The 24,643-nt window shown below is 34.3% G+C and overlaps 1 protein-coding gene across 2 annotated transcripts; it reads right to left on the bottom strand.

Moving 5' to 3' along the window:
- Positions 1-234: 234 nt before the first annotated feature.
- Positions 235-24,251, bottom strand: LOC150079778 (methionine adenosyltransferase 2 subunit beta-like). 2 transcript variants are annotated; one of them, XM_090382730.1, is made up of 6 exons: positions 24,177-24,251; positions 20,207-20,414; positions 16,962-17,076; positions 8,139-8,291; positions 4,138-4,331; positions 235-868 (listed from the first exon to the last, which is right to left on the bottom strand). In XM_090382730.1, the coding sequence occupies exons 2-6, from the start codon at positions 20,393-20,395 to the stop codon at positions 596-598; spliced, it is 924 nt and encodes a 307-aa protein (XP_090238856.1). In that variant the 5' UTR covers positions 20,396-20,414; positions 24,177-24,251; the 3' UTR covers positions 235-595. The 2 variants fall into 2 exon arrangements, with proteins under 2 accessions (XP_090238856.1, XP_090238857.1); XM_090382731.1 differs by lacking the exon at positions 24,177-24,251 and adding an exon at positions 23,461-23,504.
- Positions 24,252-24,643: the final 392 nt, after the last annotated feature.

The following is a 24,643-nucleotide window of genomic DNA, read 5'->3' as shown; positions in this document are numbered from 1 at the left end:
GAAAAACTAATCTAAAACAGCTAAATTCAGCTAATTTATCAAATATCAATTTAACTACTCATGTTAAACTAATACCTCAATTTCCACTCTTAAATATATACAATGGTACATTTCAAAAGTATGCCTGCCTCTCCCTTTATCAAATAAATTATACAATGAACTGAACCAAAAAACGATTCAGTTCTATGTAATATACTCAAATAAAGAGAAAAGAAATTTTTCTCAAAACACTGTATTGTTCCACCCAGAAAGAAGGAATGTGCATGTTATTGTTCGTAGTGATGTAATTGGTTAATTGCTGTTAGTGAAGTATTTTGTGAAAATAAATTTTAGATTTTCAATCCATGAAATAATTGAATCTGTTGCCCAACAAATTTTGGCTGTAGCATTCTTGATTCTATCCACACACCTCAGCTCAAGATTAAATTTAATTATGTGATAATTCTGAATTTAAACCAAAAGCAATATCTTTTGAATGTATCTTACATAATCAGCATATTATCTATCATAATAGCTGAGCATAATACAAAATTATACAGATACAAAGAGAGTTTATTAATAAACCTTTACAAAAGTAAAAGAGCACCACTATATATTAGCTTGTACCCTCCTGAGGTTGTGGTACAAACTGCCGGTAACTCTTGCGTACACCTGCGCGAAATGGTGTATGTTGACCAATTCCTATAGATTCCAACCGCCCTCTGCACAGCTGAGTATTGTGTGGCCGTGGAGCACCACTGCTTGGATTTGGATCAGCCACAATATGATTAAATGGTAACTGAAATACTTCAGCCATTACTTTAGTCATGCTGTATTTAGTCAAGGGCTCAGATCCACACCACTGATAAATTCCATTCATTCCTGGATCCTATGGGGAAAAAATAAGCATTTTTTTTTCACCAGAGAAGGGGGAGAGACCATAATTATATAATAACTACATTTTCAGGTGTGATGGAGTTAATTAGAAAGGAATGTTTTTTTTTTTTTTTTTGTTTGTTTGTTTGTTTTAGGATTTCCTATTAGCATCAGAAAGAGTGCATAATAACCATTATTCAGTGATGGATAATGGCTAAATGCAATATAAAATAATTATGAATTGAGACAATGTAATCCCTTTAGGCTTTACAAATTAGGAAATGAATTAGCATATTTTAAAAGGTTTATGTATGATTTTCATACTTTTTAACTTTTAGAAGTTAATTATGTAGTATAATAGGAAGTACAGTATTTTTGACTGAATGAACACCATTTCTTCCGTTGACAAAAAAAAAACCTCCTACCTAACGCCTTAATAAACAAATAGTTTATTTTATTGAATAAAATTTTTTCTTAAATTATCTGCAACTTACTATCACATCAAACTATTAGAAAATAGTTTGATATGAAGATTTAAACATTCCTCATAAAATAATGTTTTTGGAAATCTGATATAATATGAGACTGGCATTTCAAGGTCAAATGACATGCAGTGTGTTATAAAAGTCATCTGAAGAGTCCATTTTTCTGTCAGAAATTGTCTCATGATGCTACCTCACACTACATTATCAGCAAGGCAATTTGTAATAAAAAACAAATCCTTCAAGTGGACTATCCTCCCTGCTCTGCTGAATTTGCTTTGACTTCTTGCTATTCCTGAGTATCAAAACTTCACTGAAAGGGCCATATGTGTCTTTTAAATGAAGTTCAACCTACATAGAGGATACTAGAACGACTATCATTAAGCTAGCTCTAGAAATAATGCCAATTATTAGTATTAGTAGTAGCAAATGATGCAAGGAGAGAAGTTTAGCATTAGTTGTGGCATATGATGCAAGAAAGCAAGCTTATACAGCATCAACCAAAAAAAAAAAAAATTTCCCATTTTGCCCATCTGGTCACTCCAAATGTTTGTGTAATTCAACCTTAAATTTATTTAAGCTATCAACTTCCACAACAACAGATGGAAGTCTGTTCCAGCGATCAACTACCTGCTGGCTAAAGGCAAACTTTCACACATCTATTCTACAACTGTCTTTCCTCAATTTGAATCTATGCCCCCTCAGGTTCTTAATCTCAGCAAGTGGAAGTGTCCCATCAGCTTTGAACCTGCTCAGACCATTCAAGGCCTTATACACCTCAATCAGATCACCTTACAGTGCCTAGTCTCCAGATGCTGCAAATTACAGAATTTAAGCCTCTCCTGATAAGAGAATCAGTAGCATAGCCAGAGGGAGTGAATACTTCCCCCTAATATAAATTTTATTCTACTTGGTGCCTTCTTCCCAAGTTCCCAATGAATACATTTTTTATCCTTAACATCTGAAGGTATTTCAATAATGACATATGATAATTTTGCTCCCCTTCACTTCAAAACCTGGCTATGCCACTGAAGAGAACCCCTTTGTTCCTCTCACCAATCTTGTTGCCCTTCTCTGTACTCGTTCTAGCAACTCTACATCCTAAAGTGAGGCCTCCAGACCTGTATACAGTACTAAGGTGTGGCCTGACCATTACCTTATACAAAGGTATGATCTCTGCTTCCTATACATCATTGACAAAACTCCATGACCTGCTCTGGCAGTCCATCTGCACTGCTCAGAAAACTTCATATCTGACTGTAGAATTATCCCCAGGTCTTTTTCATTCTCCACCTCCCTGAGTGTAGTACCACACAGTTGGTACATTTTTCTTGGGTTAGTTCTACCCATATGCAGTACTCTGCATTTGTCAATATTAAACTTTAGTTGCCACTTCTCAGCCCATCTGCCTAACTTTTCTAGATCCTGTTGCAGTAGTATACTCTTTTTACTGTCATTAACAACCCTGCCAACCTTTGTATCATCTGCAAACTTCGACATTAAGCCTGATGTCTGTCAGAAGCAGTTGGTGGATTATGTCACCAGAATTAAGATAAAGCAAGAGAAAATAAAACAAGCTATGCCAGCATACAGTGCAAAATCTGATATCATCTTAAGTCAGGAAATTTAATTAATGATTATATAGTAAAATCTCAATTGTCAAAAGGTATAATGAGAGCAAACTCTACTATCATTTCTTTTCAGGGCATTTTCCTTATTCATTAACACATTTATCCAATTGTCATGGCAAGGTTTGATGAGCATAGTACCTTCACAGCATTCTGCTTGAGTTTTCATCCATTTGGAACATTTGCTCTCGCAAATGCTCTTTCATTGGCCTGAACACATGAAAATCATTGGAGACAACCTTCTCATTGCACAGCAGACTATGTAATACTGCACCTTGATTATCAAGCCTCACAACAGAAAAAAAAGTGTAGTTTAATTATACAAGCAAAAAGACATTGGCCATGACTCTTCCAGCTGATGGCTACAATTTCAATTTGTGTGATAAGGGGTCTTTGTGGTGCCACTCCATGCTGGAACACTGACATGGAAATAAAGTGATTAAATTATTCCCAAGTCACACATTTCTCATCATGAGTCAGTATTCACAGCAAGAAAGCATTTCCCTCAAACCTGTGCAATTATTCTGCTGATGCAGTGCACTGTGCCTTCTACCTGAATATTAACATCTTTAGTGCCCAATTTGCATACTCATTTTCAACAATAAGTGGCCATGAATAATTGTTTCCACATTTTCAACATTTATGCATAGTTTGGATACAGTATCCCACTGTAAAGCGCTTGATTTCCAAAATCAGTTTCTCAATACAACAAACATTTACAGTGGCAACTGTGGTTAGCTGAACACAGATGTACGGTCAATTGGTTACAGAAAACTTTTATACAAGTCATACACACCCATCTGTGACAGGATCTGTTCACCATATTGTGCACACCGTCTGCACAATATTCGTTTTTGCCTCCCTTTTTCACCACAAATTTGATAATGCACTGCCGTATTCTCAAAATGACAGATTCTGAGAGTACAATCACATGGCAAGAGGTAAGAAAAATGTTGCTACAAACTGGTGTTAGTACCTTAAAAATATATATAAAGTTAAGATCGATCTTGAACAATCCTTGTACATGCCAATACAATGCTACAGCTTCTCAGAAACTTTTTCTTTCACAGAACTCTTTATTTAAAATGTAAAGACATCTTTATTTTTCATATCAGAGATAACAGAACCTTGAATAATTGCAACTTTCCTACATTTTATTTGTGCATACATACCTGAATCTTCTTTTCTGCCATTTGGTAGCAAATAGCAGCAATATCAATAGTATGAGATGGAAACCGAATTTCATAATCAGAAACTTTTTTGGAAACAGATGTGTTCAGCAAGCTCTCCAAAAGAACAGATATGGCACTTTCGCCTAAGTACTCTTCATCACCATATAACACAGGGATCCTCAGTATACAACTATCTGGAAGAAAGAAAGAAATGAATTTCAGTTAAAGAACAGACAAGTACTTATTTTGAGTTTTCATTTTTGTAAGATGCAGTAAAGAAATTTTAATAAATTACTGCCACCAGTGTACTCGGTTGATATAGGATTCATTAGCATACTGGCCATATTTTTTAAAAGCACATATTTTTAAATACCTTACAACTAGTTTTTCACAGCTAATAACAAAACAGTAAAGCAGTTTCTGATCCTTGTTTCTTTTTTGAGGTATAGGAATTTGACTGATATCAGAGGTGAAACTATAAATTCTGCATCCCCCTGCTTGATTGCTAAACGGCCCACATTTTTTTAGCAACCATACTAAATCAGCCTTTGATCCCTAACTCTCCCCACTTCTGCAGTAGCAGACCTGGCAGTACAGTAGTTTTGCCACTGGCTAAAGTACTAACAAACTATTTAAGAAGGAACAGGGCAGACCAGGATCCCTCCCCCTGGCTTCAACACCTGCAGTGGCCTCTAATGATTATGTGGGGTAAAATAAATTCTTTGATGGAATTTGATAACCAGTTTATATAGAGGAAGACCTGTCTGTTAAACCCAAATGTCTATTCAACTCAGAAGAAATATATATATATATATATATAGTTGCTGGAGTTTGAAGAAAAAATGCTGTATTTTACTGCACAGATTTACCAGTTGCATGGAGTAGAAAAGTTTTAAATTCTGCCATATCATATAATAGAAAAGAGTAGAAAGTATTTGGAGTCTGAAGAATCTTGGGTACCCTCACTGGAGGGTCAGATGACTCCCTACTGATGTTTGACTTGCTTGGAAGACTTATGGAATGTAATGATGAGGAAACTCCTGGCACTGCTTTATTGTGAAACATTTTCAATGATGATAAGTACCATCAGACTGAGGCAGTTACTTCATCTGGTCATATATAGATGCTGTCTGTTATTTCTGAAGTCCGTTAAATTGATGGTTTATTGTATTTAAAGTATATGGCAATAAATGATATAAGATAGGTAAAACATACAGTAATCATTAACACTAGCGAGTAATGTCATTTAGTTGGCTATCTTAAACATCAAGAAAAAGGCATTATCAATGCCCTAAATAAAATCACTTTCTGTGAGAGAAATTACAATTTTATAAGCAAAGCTTTGGACAGAATAAGATTAAAATGACAAGAAGTGATAAAGCTTAAAAGAGGTAAACTTTAACGAGAGAAAATCCTATCTTCAAATGAGATGTCCTATTCGTGGGTTATTTCCATTAACAGTAAACTTCAAAATTAATTACACAAGTATGCCATGATAAATTAATTTATTCTATTAGCACAGGTTGATCAGGTGTCCCAGTTTGTTCTAGTAATAGTGGTGGTTTATGCAATAGCTTTACCCCCATTGATACATTATTATTTTGGAAACCAAATTACTTAATTTACTTTTCTTAAATAGAATGTTGCATTAAGGCAACCACTTCCCATGCTTACTACCTCAACCTCATTAGTAGTACCGAGAATTCATTGCTAACGTTCTTTCTAGTACACCATTCACTATCCCTTCTAATTCTTCGAAATATTCAAGATATAGTTTCGAACTCTTGCTAAGTTCAGTCACAGTCACAGCTCTGTATACATACTACACTCTGATATTTGGTGAAAGCAACATTGTGATCTGTTCTCTGTAATATTTCAAGAGGAAGGAAAGAACAGCAAATATTCTTTTCAGTGGATAACTGAAGTGGACATCCAAATCCACAACACATCTCTGTAGATGTGTTGTGGATTTGACAAAGTTTTTGAAGAACCCCCTAAGCAGAAATGCCAAAGAGAAAATGTACCTTTAATGATGAGTATTCAAAACAGTGGAGTTTCATCAAAAGAAAAAGAACTGATAATGAAGTGGAATGTGAACATTTGTACAGTTTGCATTGGTCATGGCAGGCAACCTGACGTAACTAATCATGTTAATACAAAAAAAAGGAGCACAAAATCAAATCAACTTGCCCTGGAAATGCTGAATTACCGTAGCAAATGAGTTTACAACGGTCTATTGTATTGTTAAGCACCACCATTCCTTTAGATAAGCTGATTGTAACAATGAACTATTTAAAGAAATATTTTATGACTCAGAAATAGCTGGTAAATATTCATATGCATGAACTAAAACTGCAGCACTTATTAAAAATGTTATTGAAGTATTTTGTAGACAAGACTTATTAGCAGATGTAAAAAAGTCACTATTTCAGAATATCTACAGAAGCAAGGAGTCACAAAACAGAAAAGGTTTTCCCTTTAGTTGCTCATTATTTTTGCAAAACAAAACAAATTCAGATAAAAATATTAAAAATTTAATCACTACCAATAACTTCCGATTCCATTGTTTATATCATAATCAACACACTTTATGAGTATGGTGTTGATATAAAAAGTGGTGGCTTAACAGACCTAAGAATTGGAGAAACTGTCTAGCATTTTGTTTATTTTTGAAATAAAATATCCTTTTATTTCAAAAATAAAAATTGAAAGGATATTTTTGCAAATAGAAATTCAATGGTCCGATGAATGAAATCACTTGGATATAAAAATCAATTCCATTATGATGTGTAAATGCAACTTGAATTTAAAATGTAAAAGTTTCTATGACATGACTAAAAAGTGATGAAAAGTTGATCAAGGCAGACAAAAGTAATTTAAAATATGACTGAAAGCACTATTTGCTCCTAATATGTTTCATTGTAACACTATTTATTTACTGAAGACATATGTAATTTGTCTGTTTTTTCAATGAATTATTGTTTATGTATTCTTCTGTAAACATATTGATTTAAATTTTAGAATATTAAAAAAACAAAAACCCACTGTCCCAGTTTTTTTGTTTTTTTTTAGAAAATGTCCCAGTCATTCCCAATCTGAAATAATAAATCAGTTTAACACACAATATGTTTATAATACTGCTGTATGTAGGTGAAGATTTCTGAATGAAATTGAAATTGTCATACTCACAGTTAAGGTTTTAAAAAAAAAACTTAAAAATGGTTCTTTGATAACCATAGATGCTATTTTTCCACTCTACTAAAACAATAACTTTATAAATGAGTAGCACACAGTATTTTCTAACAAAAAATCAAAAACAAAACTACATTTTATTGCTATCAAAGTTTATCGTTTTGCTGCAGCAAGAAATCACAAACTCCTGTGGTGTCTTTATCCCACTGCAAGCAGCAGTCTTACATAGCTGCAAAAAGCAGTGAGCATCTCTGCTGAAAGTGATCCCCCTTAGTTCAGAATGTAACTAAGCCAATTCACAAAAGAGTTCCATGAATGTTGGGAGTGTAGAATAAGCCAATTTCTAGGGAATTCTGGCCAAGGCTCCATCCATAGTTACTGAACTTAAATGGATGAGCCATTATTTAGAATTTCCTTTAAAAGGGAATAAACATTACATTTTTCTTTTTATATGAAATGTAGTTTGTTTGTCTTGGGATAAATTTTCACTCTGAAAACACCATCAATTTAAGTACATCATATATGCAGCATACTTTTTGAATTTTACACAGATATAAAATATCAAATGTAATTATAGTATTTAAATAAACATTAAGACACAGTGTACACTACAAATAAAATCCAGTTTATGTATGATGAAAATGGGAAGTAAAAGAGGAAGCTGTAAATAAACAAAACTGTGATTGGTAAGTGATATTTGTATTCCCCTATAAAAGTTATACAAGAGAAACTTCATGCAATTATCCATTTGCTTGGGTGTAAGAAAATTCTTTTAATGCACAAAGTAAAGTACTTAAGCATATACTTACCTGGATGAGCTTCTAAAACAGCCTGTTCAGCTTCTGCTTTGGTCTGCCCATATTTATTTAAAGGGTTGGGTTTATCTGTCTCTTTATATGGAGGATTTGAACCATCAAAAACATAATCTGTACTTATAAAAAAGAAGGCTATTCCTTTTGCAGCTGTAAGAATATAAAATATCTACGTTAAACTATTTGTATAATTATTTACTCAATTAAAAAAAAAAAAAATTATAAAACAAATACTTTACTAACATTGTAAATGAATTAATGCCCAACAGAAATGTATGCATTCAAAACAGCCATTATTGCATCACATAACACAAAATTCTCTCAACTTTCTGGCAGCCTCCTGAGTGAACATTCTCAGGATATTCTTCAAGAGTTGTAGGGGAAAGGGGAAGAGACATGTTGCATCAGTGGGTTACAATCCACTGATGTACTTAAGTAGTTATAAATTGGCATCATTAAGTATATCTCATATTGTGAATACCTTAACAATGAGTTGCCATGATATTGCACTATCTCAAATAAGTAAAGCTTCACCATAGGAGAAGACTATTGTTACTTATTTTCAGCGGATACCATCACCCACATTGCACCATTTTGGAACTTACTGGCTCCTCATCAGTGGATGGGAAGGTACCCTGGTGTTGCAATGATGAAAACCCAGTTGCAAAGTATAAATCCACAATAGGAGAGATGCCTGATGGTGTGGAGTAATTTAGATTACAGTATTGTTTAGAGCTAAAGCCTCAGGTTATGTAAAGAGTAACTAATGTACAAGTTAGTGCAATTGCAGCATTTCAGTACATTTTTCATTATTTCATTTGTTGCATCATTTCAATTACTTATTCAAGGTAGTACAATATCATGGCAATGACCGGGCTAGCCGGGTGGGTAAAGTGCCTGCCTGGCAACCCAAAGGTCGCGGGTTCAAATCCTGCCTCGGGCTTGTTCGAAGGCCAATCGATATGCTGGAAGTCAGAACTGTGTTCCTCAAACCATTCCTGCACATAAAGTGTCCGATAGCTCGGCACATTGTCATTTTGAAAGACACCATCGCCATTCAGGAAAAAGTGTAACATAGTGGGGCGTACACAGTCAGTAAACAGTTGACAATAGCGGAGACCAGTGATATGTTGTTCCAAATGCACTAGGGGTACAAGTTCCTGCCAGTGAAACATGCCTCACACCATACAACCGCCTCCACCGGCCTACACTTTTAATACCATGCATGATGGATGAAGAGCCTCATGTTGTTGATGCCAAATCCGCACACGACCATCCACAGTGTAGAGTAAATAACATGACTCATCCAACCAGCACACCTCCTTCCAGTCTTCTAACATACATTTTGCATGCTCTTTGCACCAGACGAGTCTTTTACGCCGATGAACCTTGGTTAGGGGAGTATGTCATAGGGGTCATTTGCTGATATAGCCCATACGTGCAAGCGTGCGATGCATGGTTGTGCCAGATATTGTTCCGGGCCCATATTGTATTGGATAGTCAACTCTTCAACAGTGCTGCGCCTGTTCACCTGTACAAGTCGTCAGACCCGGCGCTCACCTCTAACATCAACCTTTCACTGACTTTTGCGGTTTTGCCATCAGGCCGTTGTTTGACCATTTTGACACTAGTTATGGTACACTTTAACAAAGGCAGCTCTCAAACACCCCACCAGTTCAGCCATTTGGGAAATCGAGGTACCAACTCGTTGGGCTCCCACAATCTGTCCTTTATCAAAGTCCAATAAATCCTTCCTTTTACCCATCACGCTCAGAATTTTACTACCTACTGAACCGCCGACACCTTATCTATGCTATGCAGGTCGACTAACCACATACTCTCATACCTCAAGTGGTCAACAGGTCGCATTCATTTTTCATAGGGGTGGTCATAATTCAGTGATCGCTCAATGTGTATACATATTAACACTTGCTCTAATACAACCTGTTTATTGATATACTATTGTATAACCCATTATATAATGACAGAGAAAATCAGCATGTAAATCTACCCTACAGGAGACACTTTCTTTGTGAAACTTATCTTTAAATTTTCACTGACCTTACATAGCTAGCTTGATTATAAGCAAAAAATTTATGTAGCGGGGAGGATTTCCAAATTCTTTCATTATTGCACTTAGATTCTGCCCCAATAAATACTCTTCATCATGTAACCTGTTTATAGCTACTGAAAGAGCAAATGATATAGTGCTATTCTAACACTATATTACTAAGTTCTAACAAAATTTCCAAGTCTGGCATTGTAAGCTGCTCTGACTTTGACACTTCAACCAAAACTATCATCATTCTTTGGCTAATTGCTTTTTTCTTGGAAAACAATATTCTTTGGTATGAAAAGCCTAGTAGCATCTATGATTACTTCCCTAAATGCTTCCCATTTATAATTTGCTGTTGATAATATCATCAGTTGGTCCCACTGCATAGAATTTAAAAGCTGTCTGAAACCACTGCAGTCACCCTTATGAAAGCAAAGCCCTTTCCTTTACCCTGTTGTCTTTTAGTAAATCCCAAATCAGTCTACTGTGATCACTGCCATCCACAGCGTCCTTTACTTGCAGATTCTTAATGCATAAAGGATTGCTGCTGAAAATCAGATCACGAGGATTGCTTCCTTTTGTTTTCTCTCTAATATGCTGTTGTATTTAGAGAGCTGAGATTTCTTTAGACAGCTTTCAACTTTTTAACAAGGTTATTAATTAACACTTCAGTGACATTATTTTTTAGTTGTTCTCCATGACAGTATAATGTTTTGCCTACCACAACTCATTTGGAGAGTTTGGGTTTGAATTTTGTAAGAGATGAAGAACTGTTTGTGAAAAAGCTTTTGATATTGTTGCACATAAAAGACTGATGTACAAATTGGAGCAGTGTGGCATTAAGGGCAAGTTACTGCTATGGATAAAGGGATGGTTGAGTGGGAGAAGACAGAAAGTAGTTATCAATGGACACTGCTCTATATGGACTAATGTTATTAGTGGATTACCCCCCCAAGGACACTCATTATTGTTTTCTATTAATGATAGAAGGCTTAATGTCTAGGTTTTAAAATTGGCAGGGTGGTTAATGGCAGTAATCAAAGTTGCTACTGAAATAAGATCTAAAAAAATTAGGCATATGGGCTGAGAAATGGCCATTGAAGTTTAACAGATGCAAGGTACTGTATGTGGGTGGGTAGGAGTAATTCCAGATTAACATACCAACTGTGTGGTACTACACTTAGGATAATAGAAAATGATAAAGACCTGAGGGGAGTAATTGTGCAGTCAAATATGAAGTCCTTTGAGCAGTGTAGATGGGCTACCAGGACAGCTAATGTGGTTTTGTCAATGATATACATGACCTTTCATAGCAGGAATAAGGTGATTATCCCATTGTACAAGGAAATAGTAAGGCTGCATCTTGAATACTGTATACAGGTCTGGAGGCCTCATTTTAGAATTGGGATCTGTAGGATTGGGTGCAGACAGGGGCAACAAGACTGTTGCTCCAGTCTCTAGGAACCCATATATATCAGTTCTCCCAACTGCAGCATCTGGAAATTAGACACCTGTAAGGTGATTTGATTGAGGTGTTTATAAGGTTTTTGAATTGGATTGAGTAAGCTCAATGCTGATGGCATTCTTCCTCTTGCTCAGACTACACACATGAGGGGAACATAAATTCAAACTGACAAAAGATAGTTACAGGACATATATGTGGAAGTTTGCTTTGTTTATTGGAACAAATTTCCATCTGTTGTTGTGGAAGGGGTAGTTTGAATAAATTCAAGGAAGAACCAGATAAACTATTGGAGGGGATGTACAGGGAATATGGGAAGTTTTTTTTTTTTTTTTTTTGTGTAATACTTCATAAGCTTGCCATCCATTTTTCCATCCTGCATAAAATAAAAATTAATAATGGCAACTCTAAATAACAGAGGACACAGAGTTGTTTGCCATCTCTTGTGAACAGAGATTCAAATGTATATTTGCACAAAGCTGAAATCAGCTAGCAAACATGATTAAATGGTCTAATTGTCTAATCCTAGGGGCACAAATATCCTTGGTGCACTTATCACCAATAATGTGAATAATATCAAAAATAAGATGGTAAAAGGAGCAAGTGATCACAGTGCCTCAAAAGTAACAACAGGTGAGATTTTGGTAATCCAGGGAAGATTGACATAATAAATATTTCTAAAAATAGCCAAATGTAAAATTTGCCCATTCACTAGAAAGTGAGTTGTTCCATGTGGATGGGTATGCTGGAGCTAATAGGTACTTTTAACCTATTAAATGCATTAAAAAATCACAGGTAGATTTATTAGCTATTTGAGCCTATTTATTTATTTATTTATTTATTATGCTCCCATTTCATAGCACACATCGCACTTCAACAAACAAGCAAAAGTTTATGCATGTGTAGAAATGTAAGTGTATTGTTTTAAACTGTATATTAATTTTAAAATATCAGTTTGCATCTTGCCATATTTCTAACCTAAGAATAAAATAATTTATCATAAAAAAAATAAAGAATAAATAAAGCGTGTTTATTTTAATGAATAAAATGAAAAGTATGCCTAAATTTTTAAAATTGCACCACACTGACAAACGATGTAATTTTAAAAAAATTACGTATATTATTTTGTTTAATCCTTCTTTAAATTTATTCAAACTATTCACTTCCACAACACGAGATTCAAGTCTGTTCTGACAATCAATTACTCTCTGTCTGAAAGCAAATTTTTGCATATCTATCCTACAAGCATCCTTTTTTCAATTTAAATTTATATTCCCTTATGGACATAAAGGCATATAAATATAAATAAAATCTCAGAAGACATAAGGGCATATAAATTTATATGCCCTTATGTCTTCTGAGAAAGAGTAAGGATACTATATGCATTCAATTTACTCAATCCACTTTAAATCCCTAAATGCTTCAATGGGGGTTACTTGCATGTGCCTAGTTTTCTGATGCTTAAATTTACAGAACTCAAATCTTTTTTCGTAAGAGTATCCTTTTATGTGCTTAGCCAATATTGTTGCTCTTCTCTATTCTCAAATGATCTACATCCTTCCTAAAAGGAAGCTACCAAATGCATGGTACTCAAGATATGGCCTAACCATTGCCTTATATACATATAATGTATATGCCTTATATACATATAAGGCAATACAGGTGTCTCTCGATTAGCACTGTTAACTGGAGCCACTTAATGTTGATTTACTAAGTGAATCCATTAAACAAGGGAATTTTAACTAGGTTGGCATGACTAGTGTTTCCATCTGATTTTAAGCAACAATTTCTTTATATAAAAATACTGAATGAAGCAGAAACATTTAAACCTTTAAATATAAAATTTAAATACATAAATTATGCATTAAATATAGTATATATATCACATTATATTCACACTAAATTGTATAGATATAATCCAAGAAAATGCATGGAAACTTACCTTAAAATTACTGAACTTTACATGTATGCTGTACCTACATTAATTTACAATACTGTAAATAATTGCATTATTGTTATCAATTTTCAGATTTCTAAACCACTAAATGTAGTGTAAATCTAGCATTGTTCCAAATTCAGTCTTTTTAGAATGTCCCATTTAGTTTCCAATGACAAGTTTTTCTGATAGCTTTTGCATCTTCTTTGTGTAAGTGTCAAGTAAGCTGACTCGATCTCTTTGAGACCATTTTAAAAAAAAAATTCAATCACATGGACACAGTACATAAACAAGAACTAACTGAAAATCAAAACTAAATTGAAAATAGAATCACTGAGTACTGTTGCTGCACAGTGTGCAGCTAAAGGAAATTCCTCATCAGGAAATCAGTTATTTATTTATTTTTTTTTTTTTTGCCAGTGCAGAAAAAGCTTGTAGCGTCCTTGCACTATATGGTAAATACTATTACTATGTTTATTACTATTACTAAAGAATAAGTTTTATAAACAACACTTCAATAAACTTCAGCTGATCAGAACCCCAGAATAGGCATTCCCTTTCCCATAACCAGGGCTTTTTTTGTGACGGTATGCAACGGTATACAGCATGGGTGGCATGCCTGGCACGCAGTCAGTGTCAGCCATGCCAGCTGCTTCCATCTATTAAGGAGATCACGTGACAATGGGCGGAGTCAGCACCCGTCAATCACGGCCGTATCGCTAGCAGTCTGGAAGGGGCCATTTCTGAATCTTGACCAAAACTTCATTATGAAATTATTTTTACTTATTTTTTTACTTGGTACTTACAGTATTTTTACATTTTTTATTTATTAAATAAGACTCACCTTTGACTTATTTTTAATATACTTGTATAATAAATTTATGCTTAATAAAATGTGTGTTAATAAAATTAATGGTCGAGATTCAGTATCGGATATAGCGTACCAACTGCTAGCGATACGGCTGTGATTGACGGGTGCTGACTCCGCCCAGTGTCATGTGATCCTTAACAGATGGAAGCAGCTGGCATGGCTGACACCCACTGCATGCCAGCCGTGTCACCCGTGCCGGCACGGAATTTTTCTTGATAGCAAAGAATGAGTACCGGCACCTATTTTTTTTACAAAAAAAGCACTGCCCATAACACTGAAAGGGCTATATAAAGCATTGGATGTACACAGTGTATGCCTTTGTAGACCACAGTATTTTACAGCCATGGACACAAGAAACCTGTGATGCTACAAAAAAATTAACACAGAAATGAAAATTACTCATGGATACAAAAAATAACTTTTGGGACAATAAAGAGAAAACAGCTTTCAAAATTTCTCCTAATCATTTCCAATTGTGCTAGCAATTCAGCCCTTTTCTCATTAATTACAGGATTGGTTAAAAATAAAGAACACCCCTTTGAAGGTAACTGCCATGAATTACAGTTTACTGGAAAATAGAACTGAAGCATAATTTATTTTTCAATGGGGACTCTCAAGCACTTGAACATATTACTAATCAGTAACTCCTCCTCCTAAGACATTTGAAGTGAATAGTGCAATTCCAGGAAACAGAATGCAACTCTGGGAGAAGGTATCAAAAAATACAGAGCACTGCGATGAACAAGTGGTGAGTGAACCATGCTACTATAAATTTATTACAAAATTATAAGGAATATATACACCGATGAGCCAAAACATAATGACCAGCAAGTTGTTATGCAAATCGAAACAACTGCAGGTGAACTACAGCATATGCGCTGGTCAGGACACGGTATAAAGAACACCTCATACTGAGCTCTGTTAATCAATGTTACTCTTGTTCTCAAATGGGAAAGGCAGCAAACTTAAGCAAGTTTGACAAAGGCCAAATTGTAATGGCCAGACGATATGCTCTGATATCTGACCCAGTCAGAGCATTTCGGATATGCTCTGACCCAGTCAGAGCATATCCGAAATGGCACAGCTGGTGGGAGGCTCACGGTCAGCCGTGGTTAGTATCTACCGAAAGTAGCCCAAGGAGGGGGAACCCACGAACTGCTGGCAAGGTGTTGGACAACCATAGCTCATCAATGCTCAAGGTGAGCGAAGGCTCTCCCAGATGGTACATGGCAACTGTGGTGCAACTAGCCAATAATTGGAATGCTGGTGATGGAGTAATGTGTCACAACACACAGTACATCGAACCCTGCTGAAAATGGGTCTGCGTAGCCGCAGGCCGCTCCGAGTACCCACACTAACCACGGTTCACCGGCAACAGTGCTTACAGCGGGCACGCGAACATCAAAACTGGACCTTGAATGATTGGAAGAAGGTCGTCTGGTCCAATGAATCATGTTTCCTGCTGCCTGCACCATGTGGACAGCTGGGTACGTGTGTGTCGTTTACCTGGGGAAGTGATGGTGCCTGGATGCACTGTGGGATGAAAACAAGCGGGTGGCAGCAGTGCCATGCTTTGGATGATGTTCTGCTGGGATACCCTGGGTCCAATCTTCCATGTGCCAGGCACTCTGATGTCTACCACCTACCTAAACATCATTGCTGACCAGGTACACCCTTTCGTCTTCCTGCTGAAAGATGGCACCCTTTCCAGTGCCATTTTTCAGCAGGATAATGTGCCATGCCACACAGCCTGGATTGTTTGAGACTGGTTCACGGAACATGAGGAAGCCTTCCAGGTATTGCCCTAGCCTCCAAATTCCCCAGACATTAATCCCATTGAGCATCTGTGGGGTGTGTTGGAACAGAAACTCCGATCTGTAGCATCTCAACCACAGATCAGATCTTACAGGAGTAGGATCTTACAGGAAATTCTGATCTGTAGCATCTCAACCACAGATCAGATCTTAAAGGATTTGCTGGTTACGTGTTGGTACCAGATACCACAAGACAACAAGACACATTTATAAATCTTGTAGCATCCATGCCTCACTGGGTATGAGCTGTTTTTGCTGCACATGGAGGACCAACATCATATTAGGTAGGTGGTTATAATGTTTTGGCTCATCAGTGTATTAACTAATGGTTACTGCATTACAGATGAGCATGATTGCCAAATTAATCATAAGAAAGGTCTCTTATAGAAAATTATGGGTCATATCCCTTAGAAAGAAAACAATTAATGTAATTTAACAAAATAAAATGTACATCAACAACTATATTTCCTTACAGAAAATATGGATCTTGAATTAACAAAATGAAAAATCTTAAGATAAACCTTAGGTCACAAGTAAATTTAGATGTTTACTTTGATTTAGATGAAGCATTTAGATGGCAAATGCTTCAGTTTACATTTTTAGCTAAGGGCAAACTAAGTTTGCTAAAAAATGTAAAATAAATCTTATGTTAATCAAATTGCAAAGTTTCAAGTCTATTACCTGCCAATCTGCTCAATGCCCGTGAGGAATCAACATTTAGTTTATGACTTTCATCATAATTGTTTTCCACTTTATCTGGAAACCTTTGTGCTGCACAGTGCACTATAAAAGTAGGCTATAAAAATAAAAATACATATACAAATATGAAATTTAATAAATTCATTTATTTAATTTCAATAAATTTCAATCGTAGAAAATGGTATGGAAACATCCACAGAAATAATTTAACTTTGATTACAAAAAGTGACAAGTAAATATTTTGAAAACTACAGAAGTCATACAAGTAACAATGTGAAAATAAGTAAATGTTGTAATGTAAACATATTAATATATACACATGAAAACAAAGTTTTATTGTAAGGCTTCAAAGGAAAATATAGAACTAAGAAACACAATGGTCTGTATTATACAAATTTTAAAAACATATTTATACTCCAGTATGACCACACAAGTCAGAGGAGTTTGCAACTAGTCATTTTAGCAAGAATATTATAATTAACCATATTTAGCAGTCTCATGTGCTAGAACCATAGTCAACTCAAATGTGCACATTACTGCACTCCCATAGTGGCCAACTGGTTATGTTGGGCTATGTCATTTATTTTATTTATATATATTTTTTTTTTACTGCCTGATGCTGTATAAGCTTGCTTCTTTATATCATACACTACTACTAACACTACTAGAGATAATTCATTAAATGTAAATGTGGTATGCTATGCAAATAAAGAGTGATGCTCTCTTTGGAACAAAGTATTTAACTTGTCCACTGTTATTATAAAATTGGCATTAATGCTAATGCTGCCCTCAAAATTTAAAGAGGAGCACAAAGAATTAAAAAAAAGCAAAGGTCCTTCTTCAACTCAAATCTCTCAAGGCACTGAAGTCAAGTTTTAACAGGCCTATTAAATTTCAATAATTTAAATTAAATTTTAATAAATTTCAAACGTATAAAACAGCATGGAAACATCCCTGGAAGTAATTTAACACTAATAACGAAAAAAGTGACAAGTGACTATTTCTAAAACTATGGGAGTCAAAGTAACTTAACATAAAATATGAAAATTTTGTAATGTAAACATATTAATCACACATATGAAAACAAACTTCAATAACTATCTTCTCAGTCTTTAACCCATGCACAGTACTGAGCACTATAGGTACTAATAGCTTTCATGCTTTGGATTTTCATAAATTAAAAAAAAAAAAAAAAACACTGGATGCATTACTGATTAAAAACTAATCAGCTATCCCACAACATAAGTAAAACCCATTATTGAGATTAGCTGAACTATATGCAACTTACCCTCTACTTCACCCCTAAAATGTAGTGCAAAAGAGGTGTCCAGATATTTATTTAAGGCATCTCTACTCAAAATAATGACTAAGATTGGAAACTGCACACGTGTAAATTCAAAAAAGAGTCATTGCCCTCCAACCTGGAAGCCATCTGAATTTTGCACAACTACATAATGGCCAACTTCAATGTGATTAACAGTGGCTAGATTGCATTTTATGATCTGATGAACTGCTTATCTTCATAATACTGTTAATATGTATAAACATGTTGTTTGGTTGAAGAAAAATCCACATGCGACAACTGATAAGCCATTACATAATGAGAAGGTAATGGTGTGTACTTTCTCATCCACTTTCATAATTATAGTTTTTTTTTTTTTTTTTTTAAGAAACTGTTAGCAGAGACCATTATATCTATGAATGGGCAAAAATATGTGTATACATTAGAAAATGTTGTCATTTCACACTTGAGACAGAGAGAGGATGTTTTGGACCAGTTGATTTTATAACAGCAAACATTTTGGTGGAATATAATTTTTAAATCAACAGAGCTTTTGAAACAAAGTGGCCATCTTGTAGTCTGGATATAAACCCTGGTGATTACTAATTGTGAGGTTATTTAAAATCTGCATCTACAGATGTGGATCAAAAGGTGTTAACCCCAAGGTCAACTTTCCTCTGCTGCTCATGATTTCATTACTAAAATTAGAATTGTTACTGGTTCAGAAGTGCAACATCTTGAGCAGTATTTGTAGCCACAAACAGATCCCTTACAATAAAACTTGGTTTCTAAATAATTATAGATATAATAAAGTTATGAACCAAATTAGTCTTTCTTAAACTGTGAAATAACTTCTTATTCCTAAGACAGAATAGGAAGTTATTAGATTGGCACACACCTGCCATATTAAGTAACTTTAGCATTAGTATTACCATTAGTTGAGGAATATGATGCAAGAAAGCAAGCTTATTCAGTATCAGCCCAAAAAAAAAAAAAAAAAAAAAAAAACTTCCATTTCACCCAGCTATTTATTTCCATTTCGCCCATCTATTTATAATTTTATTTAAACTATCAACTTCCACAACAAGAGATGGAAGTCTGTTCCAGCAATCAACTACCCGCTGGCTAAAGGCAAATTTCTGCATATCTATTCTACAACTGTCTTTCCTCAGTTTGAATCTATGCCCCCTCAAGTTCTTAATCTCAGCAAGAGGAAGAATCCCATCAGCATTCAGCTTGCTCATCCCATTCAAAGCCTTATACACCTCAATCAGATCACCTCGCAGGTGCCTAATCTCCAGCCGCTGCAATTTACAGAACTTTTACAGGGGTGGTCTTTCTTGGTAAGACCACCCCTTCATTCCACTCACCAATCTTGTTGTCTTTCTCTGTACTTGCTCGAGTGACTGTACATCCTTCCTAAAATGAGGCCTACAAACTTGTACGCAGTACTCAAGGCCTCCAGTACTCAAGACGTTTTAAGCTTATAAGCTTAAACTTCTTGCAATCTATGTGAAATGTTACAATCAATGACTGAATCATTGTATATACTGTTGGAATAATTTGCTACAAAGTATCTTATCATGACTTATCATTTCATTAAGACACTTCTATTACACCAATTACTCCAAATTTTCTAATTGTACTACTTCATATGATTATAAAATAAAAAGAGCATCCTGTATAACAGACATAGAATAAAAAAGCAAAGGGAAAATGGCACACAAATACATTTTAAGGTTTGAATTTACAGAGAAATGTATAAACTGATGTATGTGAGGAGGTATCGAAATCCTATTAGTTATTATATTATATAATTAATGTCCTAACTAATAATATATATCATATGTTTTCTTGCTGTTAAAGCCAAAATACTTTTCAGAACTGTTTAAAACATAATTATCAACAAATGAAAGAAACTGTTAGCTCCTAAAAAAAAACTCACCTGAAATTTTTCAATAATATTTTGCACTTCTTCGGTATTGTTTAGATCAATTTTAACTAAATCATCTTTAGCTCTTGAAAATGCTAGGCCAAGTGCATCCCATGATGCTTCTTTAAAATGATTTAGGATGACCCTTCCAAGCAAACCTGATGCACCTGTGATAAGGACCTTCTTAGGAACAGTTGTCATTATATCCTAAGTCCAGCTTCTAAAATTAGAGTGAAAAGTATGAAGTGAAAAGTATAAAACAAGCTAATATAGTTAATATTTTATGAATAATAAATTATATATTTGTTATCCTTCACTTTCAACAATTAAATTATAACAAATTAACATTCTGCTTTGGCTATATACAGCATTTTTTATACTATAATCACTTTATACTATAATCAACGTTATACTATAATCACTCTATGGTAGCAGCATTTCAGTGATGATGCATAACAAAGAAAAATTCAACTGACAGTTACACTATGTATACATGTTAAGAGAAGGAGATTATAATCTGACTAGTTATACAGATTAATATTGCAATGTTTAATGTGTTGATAATTGAAGTAATTGTTATTACTTCAATTATCAAATAACCTAAACTGTTATGTTGTTTAGGTAACTTTTTAAAAGGAATAATTACCATGAATATTGATAAGTTTTGTAAGCACTAATAACTACTTTTCACAAAATGATTATGTTAGTAAAATGCAATTAATAACTTTAATATACATAATAATACAAATTGTACAAAATAATTTTACAAAATAACTACTAGTGTTAGTAAATTAGCAATTTCTTAATTTCCAAAACTGTCTTCTAAAACCTGTGTAGCCTTTTTTAATGTAATGTGTAACAATTAAAAATTTAATTAATATTCCTAAAAATATTCCCTATTTTTAAGAAAGTAAATACTTCACATGGGTTTGGTCATAAATTAAAAAATTAAGTCAGAATGCAGGTAGCTTTCAGACATCTTCACCTATTCAATATTTGTGAAGAAAAGCATATAGAGTATTAATTAAATAAGTAGTAATAATAGAGCAGAACTTCATAGGCTGCCTAACATTATGATCAGAGTTAGAAAAATTCTGTTTTTATTAAGTAGTAGTAGCAGTAATGGCAAATGATGTGAGAAAGCAAGCTTATATAGCATCAGCCAAAGGAGGGGAAAAATCAGTTCACCCATCTGTACCTTCCAAGAATTTGTCTAGTTCTCCCTTGAATTTATTCAACCCATCCACTTCCACAACAACAGATGAAACCTGTTCCAACAATCAACCACCCGCCGGCTGAAGGCAAACTTCTGCACATCTATCCTGCAACCATCCTTCCTCAACTTGAATTTATACGCCCCTATGTGTGTGTAGTCTCAGCAAGTGGAAAGATACCATTAACATTCAACTTACTCAATCCATTTAAGGTTTTAAACACCTCAATCAGATCTCCCTGCAAGTGCCTGGTTCCAAGACACTGCAATTTGCAGAACTGAAGCCTTTCTAGGTAAGAGCACCCTTTCGTTTTCTTTACCAATCTGGTTGCCCTTCTCTGCACCCATCCAGAAGATCTACATCAGACTTGTATACAGTACTCAAGGTGCAGCTTAACCATGGCCTTATATAAAGGGATAATCATCTCTTTATCCCTGATAGCAAAGTTTCTGTTTATCATTGACAAAACACCATGAGCTGTCCTGGCAGCATGTGTGCACTGTTCAGAGAATTTCACGTCTGACTGAACAATTAGCCCCAGGTATTTTTCATTATCACTACCTGAGTGTAGTAGCACACAGTTTATAAGTTACTCTGAGGTTACTGCTACTCCCCATGTACAGTTCCTTGCATTTGTCAATGTTAAATTTCAACTGCCATTTCTCAGCCCATCAATCCAATTTTCCCAGATCTTGTAGTAGCTCACCCTAATGACTGAATTTAACCACCCTGCCAACCTTTGTATCAAAAGAAATAATAATAATATATATATAATTACCAGTATAAAGATAATTAATCAGCTTTAAAAATTAATAAGTATAAAATGCAGAAATAAAAAAGTATGTCAGTATGCAAGACATTTAAAAACAAAAAATTATATAAACTATAATTGTGAATTTATTATTAAATCAATTCACAGCACCAATACCATTTCACTTCAGATATTACTTTGATATTGATATTTATGTATTCATATTTTCCATTTTTTTAAAATTAATATTCTACACATTTTATATACTTGATTTATTACAGTTTTATGGGTGAACTTCATTAGAGTTTTTTATTATTATTATACACAATGTTAAATGTGTTTCACTCATTTTTATTTACTATATATTCTGTTCTGGCTGGTATGAATTATATGCAATTTGAACACTACAATCATAATGGAATGTAAAACATAAAGAGTATAAGATAACAGAGTATTTTAAAGAATATATGCATATGAACTGGTAAAAGAAAATAACTCAAAGAAATGAGCATTTGAAATAATTACACAAAACTATGGGATACACATAAGGATAAAATTGTACTTACATCTACTTATATAACTCGCAAGATAAGAATAAATAATACATAATACGTTTATAATTATCAAATTATATGTATGTCTGCATGTATTATACATAAGTGTGTGTGTTATTTATGAGATTTTTTATTATACGTGGTTTCTGTTATTGGGTACATCTACTGCCTTGTATTGCAACTTGCTGCAAAGACCGAGCTAAGTAGTATTACTTATATATACTAATTTTTTGTACAAGTTGTGGTCACGGGCAATGGCACAGCAGTTTGGCTAACAGAAAGTAAAATTAAGTGTGGAATTAGTATAGAAATAGACACTCCTGCCCTTGTATAAACTAATAGAGGAGAGCACGGAAAGAATTGGAGGAAAGTGAACAATATATAACTATGGCTCAGGTTATCCAGAAGCACAATTTCCTGTATGTGCTAGTAACAGCCCTAGATATTGTAGATATGTGGCTCAGCAAATAGTTACATGTATCCAAATACATAATAATCTTATATTAATCTTATTCTTTAATATAATCTTAGAATAATCTTACACTTTTGGCTGATATATGTGAAACAATAATTCCTCAGGATGCCACCCCATTTTATTATTCCAGTATAATATATACCAAATAGTCCAATTATTTATATATTTTAATTTAATTCATATATAAAAATTAAAAGATAATAAATTGGTTTTAAAAACAGCTTCATGAAAAGTTTAATTAATTAACGCTAGTAGTAATAATAATAACAAACCACGTTTTGGACAGAAACCAGGGAATGAACGTGATGCAATAAATTACAATATTCTAAATAATTGAGGGCAATGTTTTGTGTCTTCATTAAAGCATATGTTGTTATATGATAGGCCAAAGAAGTTATCGAAATATGACAGAAAATAAACATTCTGGATTGGTTAACCCTAGGGTCTCACATCTGGTGAGTATGGGCTTGGCACACCCAGGGTCCTGAGCTGGATATGACCATTCTCTTTCTTGGTGATTCTCTTCTACTTCAGACTCTCTCTCCCTCTCTGTCTCTTGGGGTTATTCAGAATTTTTTTTTTTTTTTTTTGGCTGGTGCAGCATAAGCCTCAGGCTTCCTTGCACCATATGGCTAATAATAATAATGCACGTTTTGCAGAAAACGTGGTAGGCCAAAGAAGTTAGCGCAATATGACAGAAAATAAACATTCTGGTTGGTTGGCAATGCACGTTTCTGCAAAACTTTCAATATTATTAATTAAATGGCGGTGTACGTAAGTATAAACTTTTCTGATTATCAACCAGCTGTTGATATATCTGCCTTAGCAGTTTATAATGAAAACATAATGGCACATCCTCCCACACCTTATTTTCCGCAGTTGTACTCACAACGGAGTATCACTCACGAGCTTAGAAAAACACACCCTATCATTCTGTATAAAAATAAAAGGGATATACATGTAACTACGGAAGTAAAGGATAGCTCACCGGAAGAGAATACTCCCTCAGTGCTCCATTGCGACTTTTTCTTCTTTTTTATCTTTTAAATCTTTCCTTAACAATCGCAATATCGTTCTGTTAAGAATTTAATTTATTTCACAATATTAGTGAGACAAAAATTGAATGATGCCGAAAATGAACGCAACCTGTTGAATTTTAAAAAAATAATAAGTAAATAAATGAAAAAAAAAATAGATATATATATTTCGCGCGTGAAGAATGGTACTGTTTTACCTTGATTGTAGAATACGTTCCAAAAATCCATAATTTTTTCTTAGTTTTCTGGTTAAAGAATAAAATCCTTAGCGTAAACTGAAGACTATGAACAAAAAAATATAAAATGTTCCTAAAAGCTCTGAGTATCATGGTCAGTGCCAGATTAGGGGAGTCTCTTTTAGAACCTAAAAATATGTGCATACAACCTAATCGCGTACAAATTAAAATGATTTTATTAG

Source organism: Mastigoproctus giganteus, chromosome 10 (assembly GCF_048544385.1).
Source record: "Mastigoproctus giganteus isolate SK-2022 chromosome 10, ASM4854438v1, whole genome shotgun sequence".
In the NCBI taxonomy this organism is placed as follows: domain Eukaryota; kingdom Metazoa; phylum Arthropoda; class Arachnida; order Uropygi; family Thelyphonidae; genus Mastigoproctus; species Mastigoproctus giganteus.
This window is presented reverse-complemented; position numbering and strand designations above follow the sequence as displayed.